The sequence below is a fragment of the Mercenaria mercenaria genome, chromosome 19, assembly GCF_021730395.1.
Source record: "Mercenaria mercenaria strain notata chromosome 19, MADL_Memer_1, whole genome shotgun sequence".
Taxonomy (NCBI): domain Eukaryota; kingdom Metazoa; phylum Mollusca; class Bivalvia; order Venerida; family Veneridae; genus Mercenaria; species Mercenaria mercenaria.
The window spans coordinates 23,078,920-23,102,653 of record NC_069379.1 but is presented as its reverse complement, the minus strand read 5'-3'; the positions used below and the strand labels follow the sequence as shown (position 1 = coordinate 23,102,653).

The window sequence follows — 23,734 nt, the reverse complement described above, 5'->3', positions numbered from 1 at the left end:
AATACATAAGTCAGGATTGTAAATCAAATAAAAATAGGTTCATTGCTGAGAAGGTCATGCCCACCAGGAGTTTCAGCCCGAAAAAAGTAAGGTGTACAAAGTAAGAAGTTCCCAGCTTTCAGAGAGAGTAAGTGATTTAAATCCTGTGGAGCAATGACACGTCTTAATATTATCTGAAGAGATGGTATTAATTCAAATAGCACACACCAAAGTAGTGAATCCAACAAGTTGCAATGGAGAAACAGCAATATTTCGCGATTCACTGTCCTCTGCGGCATAACAGAAGAGTTAGTTAGGCCTAAAAGCTGAATGTGAAAATATGTTGAAACGTATTTCTTTCGGAAGTAAGAAAACAAAAGTGATAATTTTATTAAATCAATTCGACATTGGGTTGGATTTTAACTGGACGCACATTTGAAGAGAATAATGGAAAACGGGAACCAGTCAGCTGATTTTGACGTATTGAAATTATGTTACAAGTGAACAGTTTTGTTCAAAGAAGACCTTATCAAGAAGACTTACGGGATTTAGAATCCTTTGGTTATACCGATAAATAAAACAACACAAATGATGAGACTGCTTGAGAAACCCTGAAATTGAAGATAGTAGAAATCAGGTTACTTGTCCCTAAATTTATTTTTATATTTAAACAGTAAATCGATAACTCGTAGGAGGTCTTTTGAGGTTAACTTTAGGGCGAATACGAAACAAAAAGGAGTTGCTAAAGAAAAAACAGTAGCATCGATGATCAAATCAGTAAAGGCGTCATTGAGAAGATAGACGATCAACTCCAGGAGGAATTGCTCACTATGTTCAATACTACGCGGTCATAACTTCATAAATATTAAAAACTTAATTGACTATATGATGCTTCAGCTAAAATAAGATTTGGAAATAAAAGTTTGAACTAGTGGATTTATTGTGATCCCGTGATCCTGCAAGATCTGTGTGGAATATTATTAATATTTCGGTAGCACATAGTTGCACCTACGGCTAAAATTGAGAAAGTATTTCTGCAAATAGGTTTCTAACCTGTTCGGTATGGAACGTCAAACGAGACTTTTATGGCTTCTTGTCATCCGGCTGTGGTAAGTTTCATTCGGCAGTGCTTACTTGTTTCGGAGGTGTTAACTTTTTCATTCGGATGTTGTCACTTTACATCATTCGGCTGTGGTAATTTTTCATTTGGTAGTGGTAACTTCTATTTAAGCAGTGCTAACTTGCCATTATGATGTTTGTTTATTTGTGGTTTAATACTGTTATCCCATAGCATTTCAGTTATGTGACGGCGGACTTGTTCCTGGATTCTGTACCTGTACAAATGTTATCCGCAAGGAACTGTCAACTTCCCCACATGAATCAGTGGTGGAGGAAGAATAATATCAGACAATATGTTTTTATTTTAAATTGTAACGGAAATAATACGCCTCGTCCGTGGATCGAACTCACGACCCAGCTATCCGTAGATCTGCGCTCTCCCTATTTAGTTAAGCGTGCGGGCCACTTTACATTACATTGTGGTACATTTGCATTCGAATGTGGTTTAATGTCATTCAGCAGTGCTAATTTGTCATTCGTCTGTGCTATTTTTCCTTCGGCAGTGGTTACTTGTCATTCGGCAGTGTTACCTAATTATTTGGTTGCGCTAATGTGCTAATAATCAACTAGCATTGTCTAATGACAAGTTACCACGGCTGAATGACAAATTAGTAAAGCTGAAAGTTAAGTAAGCATTGCCGAATGACAAGTTAGTACTGTCGGATAACAAATTTACACAGCTGAATAAACTATTAAGTTAGTATTGTCGAATGCAAAGTCACCACTACCGAACAAGACAGTTAGCACTGCACTGCCGAATGATAAATTAGCACAGCCGAATGACAAGTTAGCAATGCCAAGTGACAAGTTACTAGTGCTGAATGATAAATTAGCACAACCGAATGACAAGTTAGCGTTGCCAAAAATGACAAGTTTCATCTGTCAAAAGGCAAATTAGCACAGCCGAATATTTAGTTAGCACAGCCAAATGAACAGTTACCTCGGCCGAATGACAAATTACCACTGCCAAATGGCAAGTAATCACTGCCGAATGAAAAGTAGCCACTGCCGAATGAATACTTACTACAGCCGACTTACGTAACGTGACAACATCAGACTGCAGAATTAAAGTTCCCAAAGAAAAACAACTATCAAATGACAAGTTAGCAAAATGAAATCGGATATCGAACAATTTCCAAACGCAAGTTAAGACCATGTACAAAGGTGTGTGCCAACTAAATGTGAAAAGGCTAACATGGACTACTATTTGGTGTGTTTTTGTGATGCTTCAACGAATGCATATTCAACGGGCATTTACTTTCATCAGATAAACAGCATTGAAAGCAAAGCCTTTGCCAAAGCTCGTCTTACACCGTTGAAAGGCATTTCGATTCCGATATTAGAGAACTGACTGGTGTCCGATTTGTAAAGTTTAAAGTTTGTTTAAGAACAACTTAGATAGTGAGTCATCGAACTTGCGAACTTGCCTCTTTAGAGACACGCAGTGTGTCCTGAATGTATTTCAACTAAGAAAGAGCTACCTGTGTTTGTTAAACTCCGAGTCAGTAAAATTAAAACGCGTACAAACATTACGTTTTCGAACGTAACACAAAAGAAATTCGAGCTGATTTGGTAATACGATAAATTACTGTAGAAAGCCTAAAAGAGAATAGAATATGCTGGCATGTTCCACAATAGATGAATGAACCAATGACTAATTCGCCAACGGTAAAAGAAGATTTCACAGGTGTAAATGAAGTGATTAATTAACCATGTTCAGTTGTGCAAAACCTCAAAACTTATCCACAGATAAAAAGAACAGTAAAACTGAAAAAACGGATTCAAACATTTGTGCTCCATTCGAAATTGACTACGAGTTATATTTATCCGTCGCAAAATTAGTACGTGTATTGCAATACATTCGAAACGTGAAAAGTCGTAGGAACGCCAAAAGTGCTGCAAGTTAAGCACACTCTCTTCACCTTGGGGGAGTACGTGTCTTTTGATGAATCAAGATTGATGGAACAGTTTAGATAGCGACTTGCCAGGGATAATTTCTCTGATATTATTTTGTAATTTGGTCAGCTTTTTCTAACGAGAAGTGTTTTAAATTATCATCTATACATATAGGAAGAACTGACCATGAACTCTGGTGGCCATATTTTTTGACAAATCGGAATGCACGTAACACTAGATAAAGTGCAAATTTTTTATTGGTTGGTGCATCAGCTGCAAACGTCTGCTTGCCTGTGTATAAGCTTTTGTTTGCAGATATAACGCAAAATATGGTGGTTTCTTACTTAATTAAGCTTATTAAAACTTTATATTCAGGACCTTCATCGGCGAGGTGCAGTGCACGGTGATCTAAAATTGATCTCTTTTTTTTTTTGCTAGAAAATCTTTAAATATGTTGAAAAATGTTGCATTAGAAAATGTGTTAAGAATGATTTTAACAATCTTGGTTAATGGGCTTCATTTAAACATTTGAGTAAAACATTTTGAGAACGGACTGACAGTTCCTGACAAGAATTTCTTTAGAGTGATCACGCCCTTTGACGGTCAGTTTTTTTTTTTTTTTTTTTTTTTTTTGTTGTTTTTTTTGTCAAACCGGAATAATCTGAACAGTCTTAATTGATGGTCTCTTCAAAAGAATGTTTGATAAAATATTTTAAAAACGACAATGATTTTTGTAGTGTGATCACGCACTATGCTAGTTCAAAATAAAATTTATCAATCTATAAGAGATCCTTTCGAAGCATAGAATGCAACCAAGCAAAATAATAGTAGACTCGCTTTGATTGAGTCTTTTCAACTAAATCCTATTCCTATATATTCTTTATAAGAGAAACAATGTCCACAGTGCATTTACATGTTCATTCGTTCACATGTTCACATATAACTATGTCCATTTAACACTTAAAATCCTTATCTTATTTTGAAAAATAATCTTAAAACGGTAGGGTTCATGTATCTTATAAGACATATCATTTTCCTGTCACATTTCCTGACGATAGAATTCCATTAAAATATAAATGACGTGATCTGGTACTACTACTAACACTGAAATTTAGTTTTACTTCTCCGAATACATTCTATCAAAATAGGCTTTTGTTTAAAATAAAAATGTTTACTGGACGTCTAGACAGCCCCTAGAGGACGGATAAGGCGTCCGGTTACGGAGCCTCAGGACAAAAATGACGTTTATTTTCAAAAACCACCATATCCGAATGTATTTCTCTAAACTTTTGTGTTAGTTTTACTGGTTCCCTAGTAGAATTGATTGTTTTTGACCTGAAGTATTATACTAACTAATTTGATATTCTTTTGATGTGCTCATCACATTCAACACCTTTAGTGCTTTGATTATTTGACAGAAGCTACACAGGTTCGACTTTACGGAGGCTCGGGGTTTTGGGACGGCACGTTAGAGATTAACTTAGAAGGGAGTTGGAGAACTGTTTGTGATCAAAATTTTGGACAGGATGAAGCACGTGTAGTGTGTAACATGCTAGGATATAATTCATCGTAAGAATATGTTCAGAATTAAATAAGCTATTGATTACCACAGTTTTCATAAAAAAGTCAAATAATATAGAGTATGGCCGTAGGGTTTAACCGAGCGTAAAAATGGTATAAATGTATCTTAGAGATTATTGAAAAAGCTGAGATGCAATTCTGTGGTAGATTTGTGAATAATAACACCAAAGTAATTTTATAGAAGTTGATCGTTTTAAGAAATATACTATAATTTTAAATACAAAGGAAAGTGGTTAAGGAGAAGAGCACTGAACCCTGATCAGAAGAACCCAAGTTTGATTCCCATACCAACGCGTGAAAACTGGTCAGAAATCCAGGAATGGGTCACTTTACATAGTTCTGTCAACGTAGGTTTAAACTTAAACAATTTGAAGTACAGAAGATATTGCCATACAAAAGAAAATATCAGAACAATCATACCCACGAGAAATGATATTTGCATGAAATCAAACATTGTTTGATGTACTGGTAGTATAAGAACTATCATGCCTGTATTACCGGTATCTTCATATTTACAGAGATGTGAAACATTTTATATATAAATCAAACTATTTCGGCGACAACAAAAGTGGTGTTCTGGACAGAGTGAAATGCAACGGCAATGAAAGTGATATCCGTCAGTGTGTCTCTTCGTTCCAGACGTCTTGCTCGTCTTCAAATGCTGTGGGACTAAAATGTGGTAAATTTGTATTTTTATAACCTGTTAGTATGAAAAAGGGCAATATTCGACTTTTTTGAAGAATTTTTTATGTAATTATATGCTTATGATTACGTTTTCTGTGTATATGTGTATTTGCCTGCTGAATGTGGTATTAAAATAGTCTCGGACTTCTTTCAAAACGAATTAAATAGTGTGGACTCAACAATTTCCAATCAAAGTATGATTGTCCAAATAACAAAGATGTTTACTTGGAATTATAATTTGATCGTCGATAAAAACATAATCGAATACTCCGTGTTAATAATCACCGTTCGGAGCAGTATTGACAACTCTTACATAAATTATGGTTTAAGGAACCAGTAACTTATAGTAACAACTTACATTTTTAGAGCGATGCCAAGCTTGTCGTGTAAAACAATTTCTATTATCAAGAAAAACGCTTTATCTTTTTGATGAATGTTTCAGAATGAACACACAATTTTAAATACAAGTTATTCTAATGTATTTCATGTTCTTTTGATAGACTTCCGTAATTCAAGAGAGTTTTCCATTTTTAGACATTTGAAATTTCTGTAATCATGAAAGAATCGTGTTCAATTACTAAGGGTCCAAACTCCTAAACACTGTTAAAATAAATGTTAGAATGGACACAGGTATGCGAAAATTAATGCCAAAAACTCGTTCACTGGATGAATATGACAGAGAATGGGGTCGGTTCTTCTGTAAATAGCCTTAGTATCGAAAGAATCAACCTAGGCGATAATTTTCGCCTTAGTCTTGCCTGAAAATAATGACGATGATCCTCGTTCAGAAAACATCGCGAGGGCTCACAGAAAACAAATGCTATGAATGAAGTACAAGTAGATTTGGGGGATTTTATGATTCTGTTATTGAAAACAAGCTGAATTTGTTTCTATAAGACAAGAACGTTGTTAAGCTAGTTGCCAAAACCTGTCATCCTATCTTAGAGAGAACGCAGAGAGTATGTTTATAGTCATGAAAAATGACTTTAACCATGTATTTTAAGGTACCATTTTAGATTTTATAGTTTTACTCGGAGCCAAAAACTGCTTTTGGCCTTCTATGAAAATCAGATTTTTTTTTCAGAACTTGAGATCCAGATTACCTTTATTAGAGTAAACCAAAGATAATTTCCTTTGTTTTCCTCTCAGAAAATTTTTGTTATGTTATTCAAAACTAACAATCGCAATAAAGACATACATTCTGTTTCGAGCAATTTGCCTGAATACACATGAAATAGCTAAATGCAAGTCTCTTTGATCACATTTTTAAATAAAAAGCATTTAGACCCAGATTACTGTTCCTTATTTTGAGCGCAGTAATAAACTTATCTAAGCAGAACCGGTAAAAATGCTTTTAATGATCCTATACATAAATTATAATTAAATTGATACCTAAAAGACTAAAAGATAAATGAGCCCCAAGGGGCAAAGCCAGCCTAAACGGGATGTTGATCGGAATTTTTTATGTGGTTGTGGAGGTGGGGGGCTACTCCAACTGAAAAAAATGAATTGTAGAACAGCTCTGGTGCATTTCGATGTATATCTTCCCACTTTTTGAAAAAAATATAATAATTATACCTGTGAACATCATGAGCATGCCCTGGCCTCTGTGTGTCCTATGTGATGCAAATGCAAACAAAAATGTCTGATAAGGTTCACCAACATGTTTGAATAATAATTGCTTTTTAGGTAAAACAAAGGTGATTACTGTCTAGACCTTAAACAAGGCACAAGCAGCCCGGTGGGTAGAGAAAGGGAGAAGAAGCAAATATATATTGTTTGACTAGAAGACAGTGGGTCTGTTTCCTGCCCTCTCCTTGGCTTTAGTTTAATATAGTACAATATATTTAACTGATACCAGATTTGCGAGTGAAGCGAGCAGAAAATATCTTTTGAAATGCTCTGAGACCTGAATTCTAGACTTTTAAAAATCACGGTGGGGAAACCAAGAATGCAACGTCATCAAAAACCAGCGCAAATGAGCTGTCCACACACACATTTACGCCGATTCAGGTAAGAAAAGTCTTGTAACTTTTTTATTACTGCAGCTTTCGACTCGATATAAAGAGCACCGTACCCGGCCTGAAGTATACTATTCTGCGGTAGTGTTCGATTTTGTTCATATAGCTTGGTTTCTTCACGAAAACGCGAGCAGTTAGCAAAGAGGGCATGTAGCTGTACCACACTTTTGTCTAAGAAAGTGAATTTTGACCGTATTTTAGTGAAATGAGGACAGATTTGATGCTCGGTTAATATCAGTGACTAGCATAACACTCAATCATTGTTTTATTTTGCTGTTTTTAAGGATATCCGACGACATTTTATTCAAAACATTATTAAAATGAGAACATCCACACTGACGACTTTGTTGGAGAACATCCACACTCTTAATTATCATACACTATTTACAAAAATCTAAACCAGAAACGTTATGGTATTAAAATGTGACATGTACAGTAAAAGTGATAAGTTTTGCTGCATTCAATCTGCGCGTAATTTGTTATTTTGTTTCGGATGACAGTTTTTGTTTATTTTCACAATAATAATGTCAATTTGAAAATATTGTTGCAATCCGTAGGGCGTTTGAGCTAAATAAATATTTAGTAGAGTGGAATCTACATGTATAGGACCGTGTTACTTTTTCGAGAATGATCACACCTTCCCGCTTTTATAATTTACAAGCACTTATCATTTGATAGACTTTGCATTTTTATTAAACCATCTTAGTGTTTTTTTGTTTTTTTTTTGTTTTTTAAAACTTTTTTAAAGCCCTATAGGCCTACATCAATGATGAGTGGACAGACTAAGCGAACACAATATTTCCCATGGCTAAAATCACAAAGGATGACTGCGCAGCATAGTGAATAATGAGGGACACACTTTAATGGGACAATAAATGTAGGTCAAACACACGAAAAAAATAGATAGAAAAGGGAAAAGAAAACATAGATCTTTTCCACCTTTTTAAACAACCTTACAATTTTCCTGGTTGAACTATTGTTAACAAAAAGTACGGCTCAGGCTCTTATAAAACAGTTTGAAATTATTAAGATTAACTAATGTGGAGAGGTGTCCGCGAATACTAAATTTATTAATACAGTATTTAAAATCAACATTACTTACCTAGGCTAGATCCACAGCAAACCATTTAAATGATAATATCATAAAGTTCTACCTCCTGAATGGAAAAAATAAAAGTAAAACGAGAAGTTAATTGCGGCAAGTGCAATTTAAACGGTAAGATAAAATTTTGTATTACGAATGATTTACAAACAAATTCTCCAATGAAAATGTGAAAACTATCAAAATCCTAGATACAACTTTTTGAGTCAGCGATACTATAAATATTGTAAATTACCGGTAACATGTGAACACATGGAGAACGGGGTAAAATGATACATAGGTGACTTGCATTTTGGAAAGAGAAATCTATTTTCCCTTTGTTTTCACGTGATTGACCAATTATCCACATTTTGTGGAACAAACAAAAATTTAATAGATTGTTCCATTTCGACACTTAATAATTTCTATGATTATTTTCTTGGTAGGCGAGTTGTCGAGCGCCCACTTTATGTGCCGGAGGTCAAGTGTTCGCTCCATGGATGAGTCAAACCAAAGACGTGAAAAATAGTACTAGAAGCTTCCACACTTGGTGCTCAGTATTAAGAGGATACTTCTAGGAATGGTAAAAAAATTTGACTGTGTGTGGTATTATGACATTTGTCTATGGAGTCATATTCTACTGAGGCAGCGCTATAAAGCTTGGCATTCTGACCACTGCTAGAAGTAGACACTGTCGTTTATATTACTAAATGTTTTTGTTTTAAGATGCTTAACCACACTCGCAAAACTAAGTGTTATGTGGTTTCTCTTATAATGTGTTTCAACTACGGCTCGTGTCTGAAAGATATATATTGAAAATATTAAAACTAGTTATCTTCTTAAATCGGATTCACTGTCATTGTTTAAATGATATCATAAATTGAATTCCAGATGTTCCAAGCATATTGAAGTTGGCACGTTTGTGTGTGTGCAGAGCCACAAGGCATTCCCTACAAATGATTACCTTAACCGCCTTAGAAAGCGCGAGAGGAAAATTGGATTGCAGTGTGATATTAGTGGCGTAACTTTTGCCGGAAAACCTGCTCTGCGGGAGCATTTAGACAGTCACAACGGAGAGAAAAAGCAAATATGTGAGGAGTGTGAAAGGTGTATAAACATCGACAATCTTTAAGCCATCACATGAAATCACACAAAAAGGCATTTCTTTAAGAATCTCTTTCCCGCATGATGCTTACGGTAGCTCTACATGTTCGGATCATTTTTTTCAACACTGATTTGAAATTTGATTAAACCAATTATAGAATAAACATGCTAATTGCGGCAAATGTAAAATGATAGTGTCGTGTGCTTTTTCTGGTAGACAGAATGTTTTGACCTTACGCAAGTTTTCGTAATAGGTGTCTATGGGAAATCATCTTTTAAAAAATAAATTGTTCCCAATGCAGCTTTTAATTAATTTCTCAGTCGTAAATATATGCTACGGTCTTAGATGATATTAAATGTATTAGTCCGTGTGTCTTTTATGTTTTCATTCATTTTAATAGATCAGCGCATTTCAAGCTGATTTAAAGACACTATTTAGAACTATTTAATAACGTTCTAACAATTTTAATATTATGTTCTAGCTTTAGAAATATAATATTGTTGTCATTTTTAGAACTTTACTCATTGGGTTAGCCATTCAAGAAATGAATTTCGGTTCCGCACGCCGAATCCAGGCTTTGATCTACGTAATGATAATACACTGTGTGCCGTACTTCCGCTTTATCAAACGTGCAAAATCACCTTAAGGATGTACGAGCGTTTTTTTTTTTCAGGATATCCGCCATTTTGAAAAATATTTCTTGGAATATAGGTTTCTAACAAAAGTTTTGCCAAAAATTAATGCTAAATAATTAAAATATGGCTAATAATGTATCATTTAACCAAATATATTCTACTTTTTGCGAAAAAAAAATTTTCACCCTTATTTTTGGCTAGCATTTTACCTAAAATTGACATAAGATTTACAATGGAGTAGGGGTAGGTCATTTCAAATATCTATTTAAGTAGATCAGATTTGGCTTTGATATTTTCCTGACTTATACATATAATGTTAAGTTATAGGTAAAAAAAAGTTTTCAAGATAGCACTATAGACTATCTAGAAAGTACAAATTAAAACAAAAAGAACAAAAAATATCAAAATTCACCAGTTTTTAACAGTTTTTTTCTTAATAAATCTCTTAGATGCACGATGACCCCAACTTTTTATCTTTCCATTTTGAAGCAATTTTGTGTGTCATGAAAATTGCAAAATATTTTGAAAATCTCAACGTCAGAATTTTTTTGTAGATCTAAATACGTTTTTTCCATTGAAAATAAAGTGGGTGGGGTAATTACGTCAACATGTAATAACGAAAGAGATTTGTTATTGACATTTATGATTATATAATACTGACATCACCTTATATTCATATTAACCTGTAAGACTTGAAATCTATAAGATTAATTGGGATATTATATGTTTTATGAAGTACCATCATTTTTTTCAATTTTGCAAAAATTCAGAAATGCGTGAACAGTGGGTGGAGAAAATGCCCTATAAGATTAAAACGAGACCTGTGTTTTTTCTTCTCTTGTTTGTCTTAGAACCTAATGTTCTTCAAGCTTACAGAGTATGAAAAAATTCTTAACGTTAGAAAAAATTCGATCCTACATCCTAAAGTGATAATGGATCAGGTTGGATTGTATTTGATATTCGAAAGAGACTTCCATTTTCTGAAGTAAGGTTTAAAATATTTAAAGTTATTCTAAATCAATGTATTTCCTAAGAAAGCAGTCAGTCTGAACGCCGTACGTCCTAATGTTACACCATACTCAGTGATTAATGTTAGCCTAACAAGTGCTCAGTCATTGTTATATGATTTGGCAGTTCCATTTTAACTGGCCTTTAGCCTCGCGGTCTAAGTTTGTAACTGCTGCTTGTATGTATAGACGATATCTGTTGTTGAACAACGTAGTGACTGCCTTACAGACATCTTTTGAAGCACACTTGTAATAATGGAATATTCTAATTAAGAGTGTGGATGTTCTCCAACAAAGTCGTCAGTGTGGGTGTTCTCATTTTAATAATGTTGTTTGTTTGGAATAAAAGATCATCGAATATCCTTCAAAACAGCAAAATAAAACAATGGTTGAGTATTATGCTAGTCACTGATATTAACTGAAAGTCAATCTAGTCCTCATTTCACGAAAATACGGTCAAAATTCACTTTCTTAGACAAAAGTGTGGTACAGCTCATGCCCTCTTTGCCAACTGTTCGCGTTTTCGGGAAAAAACCAAGCTATACATACAACATGGAACACTACTGCAAAATAGTATACTCCAGGCCGGGTACGGTGCTCTTTATCTCGTGTCGAAAGCTGTAGTAATAAAAAAAGTACAAGACCTTTCTTATCTGAATCGGCGTAATTTTGTGTGTGGACAGCTCATTTGCGCTGATTTTTGATGACGTTGCATTCTTGGTTTCCCCATCGTGAAAACTATGTGCTTGCATTTATTTGGAGACAATGGTGCGTTGGGTTTACAGATAGTGCATACATAGTATTATATGTGTGCATGCATATCAGGTTGTACGAGAATGGAACCAAATCGTGCAATATTTTGGAATTTTAAAAACTAAATCCTGCATTCTGCTGAGTTTTAAGAGCAAGTCATTTCTGTCATTAACTGAAGTTTCACAAGTGTTTTTTACCTGAAGAAAAGTTTGTATTTTAAATGAAAGTTTTATTATAAAGATTTTTAAAAATATGAATATTTTTATTCACACTTTTTGGTCTATGTGTTTGAGATTTGTTCTCAAAAAAAATTATTTTGAGAAAGTGTTGTATTATTTCTGTATCGAGGGCTGGGTACGGGGTCCTCCGCCGTTAAATTTTGCAATTTGTGCATGCCAAATCCTGAATTCTAAGCAGATTTCAACACAGAAAAATATTTTTGTCCATTACCTTATTAAGTGTAAGTTATATAACGTCAAAAAGCCTTGGGGAAAAAAAGATGATGATGCTGCCCTCCCTACATCCCTTAGCTTTTACGCCTGTGTATAAGTATAGATTACTGTTCATAATACTGTACTGAAATTATCAGTATTCATTAAAATTGCACTACACAGCTTTTAAACTTTAAAATCAATTTCGCACTCTTCTTCAGCAGTGTTCAATATTTAAATGTTGATGAAAATGCTGCTTTTCCCTAATAATGAAGAAAAAGTACGTAATTATGAAATATTAAATCTGTTCAAAAACAATTTCAGAGCAAAGAATATGGTTTCAGAGTAATGAAATTTTTTTTTTTTAAATAATTTGTCTTAGAGCCAGAATTCTGTTTCAGTGATTTGGAAATGAAATATTATTTTCAATATGTTGAAGCCAGAATAATTTTTTCAAGCAAAACCAGAGTCAGGTTTTTTTCTTCATAAAATTTCCGTGTCAAAATTAAATATTTTTGTGCACATAGGTGGCGTACAGGTTCGCCTTGCTGATGGTCCGCACAAAGGTGAAGGCCGTTTGGAGGTACTACATAACGGACAGTGGGGTACAGTGTGTGACTCGGACTGGGATGATAACGATGCAACAGTTGTGTGCAAAATGCTTTCGTCTTACCCATTTGAGAGGTACAAGATTAAGCATACTTTTGAATTAAGTGGTATTAAGGTGAGTGGGATAGGGGCGGTATCCGACGCTGTTTTGGGGCAAGGATACATTCCTATATATAAAATACGCATATTAAAAGTTATAAACATGAAGGTAGCGGACTATCTATGTTAAAACAGGAATGAATCATTTATGGCATATATATATAGCAGATCTTCATGATATTCTATGTACTTATCTAAATTGAAATTTGATTAAAAGTGACAAACCGGAAACGTCATTTCATACATAAGCCTATATTTCCTGAAGAGTCTATAAGTAAGTTAAAATTAACTAAAAATAAATATAAAAGTAGATAAAACCTATAATTGTTTAATTTGCGGAAGTCGTATTTAAAAAAAAATGCAACTGTAAGACAAAAAGTACAGTTAAGTATAGCTGATTGTTTGTTTCTTTTGGGTTTAACGCCGTTTTTCAACAGTATTTCAGTCATGTAATGGCGGGCAGTTAGCCTAACCAGTGTTCCTGGATTATGTACCAGTACAAACCTGTTCTCCGCAAGTAACTGCCAACTTCCCCACATGAATCAGAGGTGGAGGACTAATGATTTCAGACACAATGTCGTTTATCAAATAGTCAAAAGTATAGCTGAGTATGCCTCTCACACTTCAGTATAATAATAAACTTTGTTATGTTAACGTTCAGTTTAGATTTAGTGGCAACACGGGAAAATCTGATAATCAACCCATGTATGCCAAGTTTTACACTTCTAGGCCACAGTACACGGTTTTGTTATACTATATTGCAGCACTACTTTCGAATTTTTAGATTTACACTACGACAAAAATTTCTCTTATTTTGTATAATGACTGGGTCACTTTCAGATCGTTCTTAGGCTCTTGGTGCTCTGACTTAAGACAAGTTGTTGGGTACATTGGTGTAATTATGCCTAAGTTTTACCATAATTTTATGTTTTACTTAATATGATCTGATATTTTTTCACTAATGTTAGAGCCTTTCTCAGCGGGGAATGATTTTATTTACATTGTTTTGTCTAACTTGTTGAAAATATAAGTGTGAGGTCGGCATGCCCTAAACGTGTTTATACCTCCAGTCTCCTTTATATAAGTTACTGACCATTCCGAGGCGGCGCCCCTATTTTCAGCTTGTTTTCTGTCTGTCTTGTATTTTGTGTTGCGTATGTTGTCTTGTTTGTTGTTAGCGTTTCTCTCCTCTTTCTCCTCACTCCCCTATCACCCCCATCCTTTCCCCCTTGCAATTGAGCTTTCTTGCTTTGGCATCCCCTTCCCTTTTACTATGAGTAAGTTATTGTGCCCAACTTAATTTTGGCTGCCGGAATCCTAAGGCGGTGTCCGATAGTTGTTTTTCCTGCTTATATGTGTGCGTTTGTGTGCTTGTGCGTCTGTGTGTCTCGGGTGGTGCCCTACAGTCTTGTTATATGCGTGCGTGCGTGCATATATGTGTCTTTTGTACACGAGTGTCTGCGCTGCTGTTGTTTACGTTTTAGTGTAACTATGATTAAGGACCGTAGCATTCCCTATTGAATATTCATCAATGTTCTACTTTCCCCTTCAACACACTCCCCGCCCCCTTTCTATTCTTTACCCCTCTCCCTCACTTGTTGGATTTTTGAAGCAACCCGTCTGTAATATTTTTCCGTTACAGCTTCTTTTGTTGTGGGCCTACTTTGCGATGCATGGCTCTGAGGCTGTGTTTGTGGTGCTCTGTGCTTCCGAGAAATCTACCCTTATCTACTATTTTTTGTTACATTTTATAGATTTAATATTGATAAAACTGCACTCTAACACCCTTTTCTGAGTTGTAAACATAAGTATACAGCGGATGCAATGTTTTTTGTACATGTGTATACCATAAACAGAAGAGGGAAATTCAATTTATTGGTTTTGTTTTCCTACTTCTACAACGGAAAACTTGACTGAATACAGTAATTTGTTTCCCGTTCAAACCGTCATTTTTTGACTGGTGTCATTCAAAAAGCCCGGTGCATAAGAACATGCATGATGTCATTTTGTGAAATATGCCAAGTTAAACTTAGATAAAATCTGTGTGAAATATAGATCGGCCAATAGCACAAACTATGGCCGGCGACTAATATACAAAGAGTCCGGGTGTTAACAAGAATCCTTATAAACAGTACATAAAACGTATGTTCACTAAACAATATAAAAAGCTGTTACTTTAATTAATTAATGCAATATGTTTAACATATTTTGGCATATTGTTGATATATTTGTATATCTGGAGTATATCTTCTGCGGTCTAAGACAGAACATAAGCTACTTTTCTCTACCCAGTTCACTTCTATAGAAAACGGAAAAGTCTTTACAATTTTACATATGCACCCATAAATAGTTTAATAGTTCGTGTATAACCATAATTTACTAAAAATTATAAGCAGACAGTAAAGCAACCTAAAATCTACGCAAAAAAATCTTTTAACTATCGGGAAGAACTTAGTACATCTTTAAACTCCATTTCAAAGAGTCTACCTACGTGTAAGGCTCAACAGTCAATCTGTTTGCAATCGATCATCTTGGCCTTCAATGATTATTTCCTTTGCTTTATCTATAGTGAAGTAAATGGGAAAGCTGTCCCTGGAACCTTTCTTGGGAGAGGCAAATGGGCCTGTTTGGCTTCGGAGTCATTGTGTAGGGCAGAACTCGGACATTACAAAACTGTTCCATATCCTTGTCTGGCAGGGAGTCAACTGTGGACCACGAAAATGATGTTGGAGTGTTTGTGTATAGGGCGGGCATTGACACTATAAAGTATGTGCTCTTCACACGGTACCTATGAGTCGTGAACATCAAGTTGTAATAATGAAATGAATGAACTGGCACGCAGAAAAAGTAGCCATTCAAATATTCCACATGGATTGCACACACTACAGCAGTGTCCAACTGTATTAAAACTGTTTGGTTAATTCCGAAAGACACGCAATCAATACCATCCCGACATGCACCAACAGTAGCCGATGAACTCCCCGGAAACAATACCAGATAAATTCCCTGCGAAGAATTATTGGCAAAGTTAGGCCTTTACGCGCGGCGCAAACCTCTTGCTATCCGGCCGATCCGAAGCAACCCCCAAGCAAAATGTTCACATGTTTTCTTCATGTTAATATTCTTCATGAAGTGATTATGGGATTTTTGTAAACCATTTGTTTAATCATTATTCATTATTCAGTTTGTGTAAGGGACCCTGGTGGATCCTTATTGAAGGTGGGCACCAGTTCAACCGTGTAATCACTTGAATATGTTAGATGATAAGCCAAAAGTGTTTATGTAGTAATTGTGATGACCAATTAATCTGCCTTCTGTTCCCAAAAATATTTAAATTATATGTGTCATTGGTACTTTGCCCCCCCCCCCCCATCGCATTCAGATCAAAAAACGGCTGCTGTTTGTCACCCAAAAAAACATCTACTGAGTCAACCAGCAATCTATCCATCCTAATATCATGTGATCATAAAACAAATCAGGCGGCGAGACCACACCCCCCCCGAAATCCGGAAACCACCACTAACCTATATCTAACCTAAGACAACAACCACAATCCTCTCCACATTGTGACAATGGAGAGATACTTCCTACACAATGAGTGGGAAACATTAGGGCACCGCCATAGAAACCATGTAAACTAAAATTCGAATCCGCGTATGTATCAAATTTTCGTCCGAATTTTGGACAGAATCTCTATTATTTTAAACAATTTCAACGACCAAAAGCTTCTAGATCACCCATTCGTCCAGACCCCCGGCATACCGGTACGAAACCTCACTGCCCGAACTAAAAATGGACCAAGCAGAAATGCGCAGACCGCCCTCCAACATGCAGAGATACCCGCAACATAAAACAGCAGAACAATTACCAAAGCATGTTGGATCTTGGAAAACTATCCGGCAGAAATATCGTCCAACGGACGTAGCTGATCCCAAAAAACTCAGACAAGCATCAAATGTCAGTATCTAATCAAAAATTTTAGTTATATATTAAAGAAATAAAGCATACAGTAATAATCTAATGTGAATCATAGACGTGAACAGGTGCTGGAAAACATACCGTACGTTGCATCAAACTTCCATATACCTAAAAATGTAAACTGCCCGCAAGATCTCATTTCCCAGTTATACACAGTGTTCGTCATTACTAGATGTAAGCGCACGACTTGCCTCCAAACGAACGAAACAAGCAGAGATGCATCGAATGCAATAAAATTATATACAAGACACTCTTGGAATACTGAAACAATTTATAAACACCTGATTAACTCCGGAACGTTAGATTAAAAAAACCGTCGATTACCAAGCCACTACAATCTGGCATGCGTCCGAGGTTAGTTATCTATCAAATATTTTCGGTTAATGTATTTAGAGTGAAAATATATGGTCTTATCAAATACAGAGTGTAAACAGCAGTCCATGAAGCCGAAATGCCAGTTAGAGACAACTTGCATTGAAAAACAGTGGGCACGCTTAGAATTATACGATACCCCCAAAACACATCCGTAATTCAGTGTGCTCGCAAAGTCATGCTATCACACGCCATAACTACACCACAAAGTAGTTGGTTCCAGAAAAAACCGGGCAAGCGTCAAATGTTAGTATTAATCAGAATTTTTAGTTGATATATTAAGAATTAAAGAATACCGTACTATCCAATTGGAAATCAAATAGTGAACAGCTGCCGGAAACAACCGCACGTTGTTATTAAATTACCCATACACCCTGAAGATGTCAAATGTTCGCACGGTCCCATTCTCTGTTTACACAGTGTGCGTCACCACTGGATGTAAGTGCCCAGTGAGTTTGCCTTTAAACGATTGAAACCAAGCAAAGATGTATCGAAAATGCACTAAAATCAACACAAAAGACAGCTCGTGGAAATACTTAAGCAATTTACAAACCCTGAGTAACTCCTGAAACGCCAGAAAAAAAAGAAGAAAAAATCTCGTCGATATCAAGTTACTGTTAAAGACCAGGCGGTCCGAAGTTAGCTTTAATCAATTATTTTCATTTATTGTATTTAGAGTGACAAATACATGGTATATCAAATTCGGAGTGCAAACCTGCGGTCCATGATGCCGAAAATGTCAGCCGAATAGACAAAAACTACATTTAAACACAGCTGGGCACCGCCCTTGAATTATATGGATTCCAAATATAACTGTGTATAAGCCAGTGTGTGGTAGTTATGTACTCTCTAAATATTAAAAATACAGTTATTTAAATGCAAAAAAGGAAAGCATGGTACGTCTTACACTTGAGCATTATAAACGTCAGATTTAACAGTGTGCGGCATTACTTGATTACTCTTGTTCCTGGACTGGATATGGTTTATTTCTTAAATAAACTCCCCCTCACCCCCTCAAAAAATAAAAAGAATTTGTTCTATAAACTCTGTGAAATTTTTCTCGATTTAACTAAAATAATTGTCACGGCTGTTCAGTTCACTCCTCAAAACCCTTTTAATATGGACGTTGAAACATGATGACGTCATGAAAGAGTCGGAAATAGGGACGTTTGTCTATGGTCTATATTCTGGGATAAAAACTGCCAGACCGTCGGAACATCATCACCTTTGCAACCCCCCTCCCCCCTCCGTTCCCAAGGACTCGAGTACCTAACTGCAAAAACTCGGCGCCGCGCTTCCCCTGCACCTTATAACAGGATCCACAGTGTTAAGGTTCGTTGATTAACGTTTGGGGCACCGCCTTCTGTGGTCTTCGCATAAAACTGTTAGCGGCACACCTATCATAGGTGAGGCTCGACTACATCCCCCCCCCCTGACGTGCTATGCAACGCCCCACCATTATATAGGCCACCCATATTGTGCAAATCAAGGCTGATATGATACAGATCAAGAATGAATGCAAAAAAACAACGTACAAGCCCATTCGCTTCTATCATTCACCTTTTTTTGATAAAAAAACAGTCAGTCACTGTTGATTGTATCCGCATTATAGCCACTATAAACTATATAGTTTGCAGAAGCATGGACTACCATATGATTAATTCTATAGGTAAGAAAATAAAACTGTATAGGAGCACTATACATTTTAATTTATATTGTTCAAAGGTAGAACGTTTATACAATGTTAGTACCGGTACAGGCCCGCTCCCTCTTAGAAAAAACTAGCTATAGCTCCCCAAGAGATAACGCGGATCTTTTTCAACTTTGCTGTGTTTGTGTATAGGGCGGCTTGACACATAATGTATGTGCTCTTCACCACAGTACCTATGAGTCGTGCAAACATCAAGTTGTAAAAATGAAATGAATGAACTGGCACGGCAGAAAGTGCCTTCAAATATTCCACATGGACATTGCAAACACAACCTGCCGTGTCCAACTGTATTAAAACAGTTTGGTTAATTCCGAAAGACGCATCAATACATCCCGACATGCACCAACAGTAGCCCGATGGTGGAACTCCCGGAAACATACCAGATAAATTCCCTGCGGAAGAATTAATGGCAAGTTAAGGCTTACGCCGCGCCGCAACGCTCCTTGCTATCCGGCCGTAATCCGAAGCACCCCCAAGCAAATGTTCACATGTTTTCTTCAAAGTTAATATCTTCCATGAAGTGAATATGGAGATTTTTGTAAACCATTTGTTTTAACTCATTATTCATTATTCAGTTTGATGTAAGGACTGGCTGGATCCTTATTGAAGGTGGGCACCAGTTCAACGTGTAATCACTTTGAATATCGTGATGATAAGACAAAAGTGATTATGTAGTAATTGTGATGACCATCTAATCTGCCTTTGTTCCCAAATAATTTTATAGTATATGTGTCATTGGTTACTTGCATTTGATTCAGATCAAAACGGCTGCTGTTTGTCACCAAAAAAAACTTCTACTGAGTCAACAGCAATCTAGCCATCCTAATATCATGTGATCATCAAAACAAATCAGGGGCGAGGACCACACCGAAATCCGAAACAACACTAACCTATCTCTCCAAAACCTAGACAACACAACAATCCTCTCCAAATTGTGCAATGCGAGATACTTACCTTAGCACAATGAGTGAAACCATTAGGGCACCGCCATAGAACCATGTAAACTAAATTCCGAATTCCGAGTTAGTATCAAAAATTTCGTCCGAATTTTGGACAGAATTTCTAATATTTAACAATTTCATCGACCAAAAAGCTTCTGATCACCCATCGTCCAACCCCCGGTCATACCGTACGAACCTCAACCTGCCGAACTAAAATGGACCAAGCAGAAATGCGCCGAACCGCCCTCCAACAATGCAGAGATACACCGCAACATAAAATCAAGCAGAAACCAATTACCAAGATGTTCCGGATCTGGAAAACACTATCCCGGCAGAAAAATATCGTCCAACGGACGTAGCGACTCCCAAAAAAAACTCAGACATGCATCAAATGCTTTCAGTATCTAAATCAAAAATTTTTAGTTAATATATTAAGAAATAAAGCATACAGTAAAATCTAATTTGAATATAGAGTGAACAGGTGCTGGAAACAACCGTACGTTGTATCAAACGTCCATATACCTAAAAAATGTAAACATGGCCGCAAGATTTCATTGCCAGTTATACACAGTGTTTCGTCATTACTAGTGTAAGCGGCCACGACCTTGACCTCCAAACGATCGAAACCAGCTGAGATGCATCGAAATGCAATAAAATGATATACAGCACCTCTTGGAATCTGAAACAATTTTAAACACTGATTAACTCCGGAAACGTTAGATAAAAACCCGTCGAATTACCAAGCCCTACCAATCTGACATAGGCGTCCGAGGTTAGTATCTAATAAATATTTTCGGTTAATGTATTAGAGTGAAATATATGGTATTTTCAACCACTGGAGTGTTAAACCGGCTGGTCCTGAAGCGAAATGCCAGTAGAGACAACTGCATTGAAAAAACAGTGGGCACCGTCGTAGAATTATAAAACAACCCCCAAACAACATCGTAATTCAGTGTGCCTCGAAAGTCATGCAATCACCCGCAATAAACTACACACAAAGTAGTAGGTTCCCAGAAAAAACTCGGGCAAGCGTCAAATGTTAGTATCTAATCTAAAACTTTTTAGTTGTTATATAAGAATAAAAGCATACCGTACTTATCCAATTAGAATCAAATAGTGAACAGCTGCGGAAACAACGCACGTTGTATTAAATTACCATACACCCTGAAGATGTCAACATGTTCGCAGGCTCCCATTTCTCAGTTATACACAGTGTGCGTCACCACTGGATGTAAGTGCCCATGATTTTGCCTTTAAACGAATGAAACAAGCAAACGATGTATCGAAATGCACTAAAATCACACAAAGGACATCTCGTGGAAAATATTAAGCAATTTACAAACACCTGTGTAAATCCTGAACGCCAGAAAAAGAAAGAAAAAAACTCCGTCGTTAAGCAAGGTTACTGTTTAACTGACAGGCGTCCGATGTTAGCTCTATTCAATTATATTCAGTTAATGTTTATTTAGAGTGAAAAAATACATGGTATTATCAAATACGGGAGTGCAAACCTCGGGTCCATGATGCCGAAATGTCAGCCGAAAGACAACTACATTTAAACACAGCTGGCCCACAGCCCTAGAAATTATATGACTTCCAAATTTAACGTAAGCCAGTGTGTGCGTAAGTTCTGTAATACTCAAACATATTAAAAACGTTATTGAAATGCCAAAAGGAAAGCATGGTACCGTCTTACACTGCAGCATTATAAACTGTCAGATTTTAACCAGTGTGCGGCATCTATTGTACTCTTGTTCCTGGACTAGATTATGGTTATTTCTTAAATAAACTCCCCCTCACCCCTCAAAAAATAAAAATGAATTTGTCTATAAACTCTGTGAAATTATATCTACGTTTACTAAAATAATTTCACGGATGATCAGTAACTATTCTCTCAACCTTATAATATGACGTTAAAACATGATGGACGACCCACCTCATGAAAGATTCGGAAAATAGACGTATTGTCTATGTATATATTCTGGGGATAAAAACTGCCAGACGTACGGAACATCATCACATTTGACAACCCCCTCCCCCCTCCGTTACAGGCTCGAGTACCTAACTGCAAAAACTCGGCGCCGCGCATCCCTGCCACCTTATCTCCAGATCCCACAGTGTAAAGGATCGTGTATACGGTGGGGCACGCCTTCTGATGGTCTTCAGCATGAAACTGTTAACGGCACACCTATCAAATCTGGGAGCTCGACCTCCATCCCCCCACCCCCCCCTGACCCGTGCTATGCAAAGCCCCACCATTATTATAGGCACCAATATTGATGCACATCACAGGCTGATATTGATAACCCCCCCCCCCTGATCAGAATGAAAGCAAAAACAACATACAAGCCATTTTCGCATCTATCATTCACCTTTTAATTTGATAAAAACCAGTCAGTCACTGTGATTGTATCCGCATTATAGCAACTATAAACTATATAGTTTGCAGAAGCATGACTACCCTTGATACATTCTACTAGGTAAGAAAATAACGTATAGGAGCACAATACATTTATAATTTCATATTGTTCAAAGGTAGAACGTATTATACATATGTTAGTATCCTGGTACAGGCCCGCTCCTCAGTAGGAAAAAACTTTTGCTATAGCCTTCACCAAGAGATTACGCGGGATTTTGTCCAACATTCTATGGCTTTTTGTATAGGGCGGCTTGACAGATAAAGTATGTTGCTCATCACCCACTGTACTATGAGTCGTGCAAACATCAAGTTGTAAAAAATGAAAATGATAACTGCACGCAGAGAAGTGCCATTCTAAATATTCCACATGACCATTGCAATCACAACAGCGTGGCCAACTGTATTAAAAAACAGGTTTGGTTAATTCAGAAAGGCACGCTTCAATGGCATCCCGACATGCACCAACAGTAGCCCGAGGAAATCCCGGAAACAATACCTGATAAATTCCCTTGCGAGTATTAATGGCAAGTTAAGGCCTTTAGCGCGCGCACCGCTCCTTGCCTATCCGGCCCGAATCCGCAGCAACCCCCAAAGCAAAAATGTTCAATGTTTTCTTTCAAAGTTAATATCTTCCATGAAGTGATTATGGAGATTTTGTAAAAACCATTTGTTTTTAATCATTAATCATTTTTCAGTTTGTGTACGGACCTGGCTGGATCTTATTGAAGGTGGGCACCAGTTCAACCGTGTAATCACTATGAATATCGTAGTATGTAAGACAAAAGTGTTATGTAGTAATGGTGATGCCATCTAATCTTGCTTCTGTTCCCAAAAATTTTTATTTATATGTGTCATTGGTTACTTGCATTTGATTCAGATAAAACGGCTGATGTTTGTACCCAAATTACAATCTACTGAGTCAAAAAGCAATCATATTCCATCCTAATATCCATGGATCATAAAAAAGATCAGGGGCGAGGCCACACCCGAAATCCCCCCCCCCCCCCCCCCGAAACCACACTAACCTATATCTCAACCCTAAGCAACAACAACAATCCTCTCCAAATTGTGACAATGCGAGAGATACTTACCTTAACACAATGAGTGAAACTTTTAGGGCACCGCCATAGAAACATGTAAACTAAAATTCCGACTTCCGAGTATGTATCAAATTTTCGTCGAATTTTGGGAAGAATCTCGAATATTTAAACAATTTCAACGACCAAGAAGCTTCTGATCACCATTAGTCCAGACCCCGGTCATACCGTACGAACCTCACCTGCCCGAACTAAAATGGACCAGCAGAAATGCGC

At 36.6% G+C, this 23,734-nt stretch overlaps 1 protein-coding gene across 1 annotated transcript in view; it reads left to right on the top strand.

The window, feature by feature from the left end:
* LOC128550998 (scavenger receptor cysteine-rich domain superfamily protein-like) overlaps positions 1–19,693 on the top strand; it is a 28,318-nt gene extending 8,625 nt beyond the window's left edge. The window contains exons 6-9 of the mRNA XM_053531231.1: positions 4,413–4,563; positions 5,094–5,254; positions 12,820–13,016; positions 19,637–19,693. Coding sequence (XP_053387206.1) covers positions 4,413–4,563; positions 5,094–5,254; positions 12,820–13,016; positions 19,637–19,693 — 566 coding nt within the window. The remainder of the gene's footprint in view (positions 1–4,412; positions 4,564–5,093; positions 5,255–12,819; positions 13,017–19,636) is intronic.
* Positions 19,694–23,734: the final 4,041 nt, after the last annotated feature.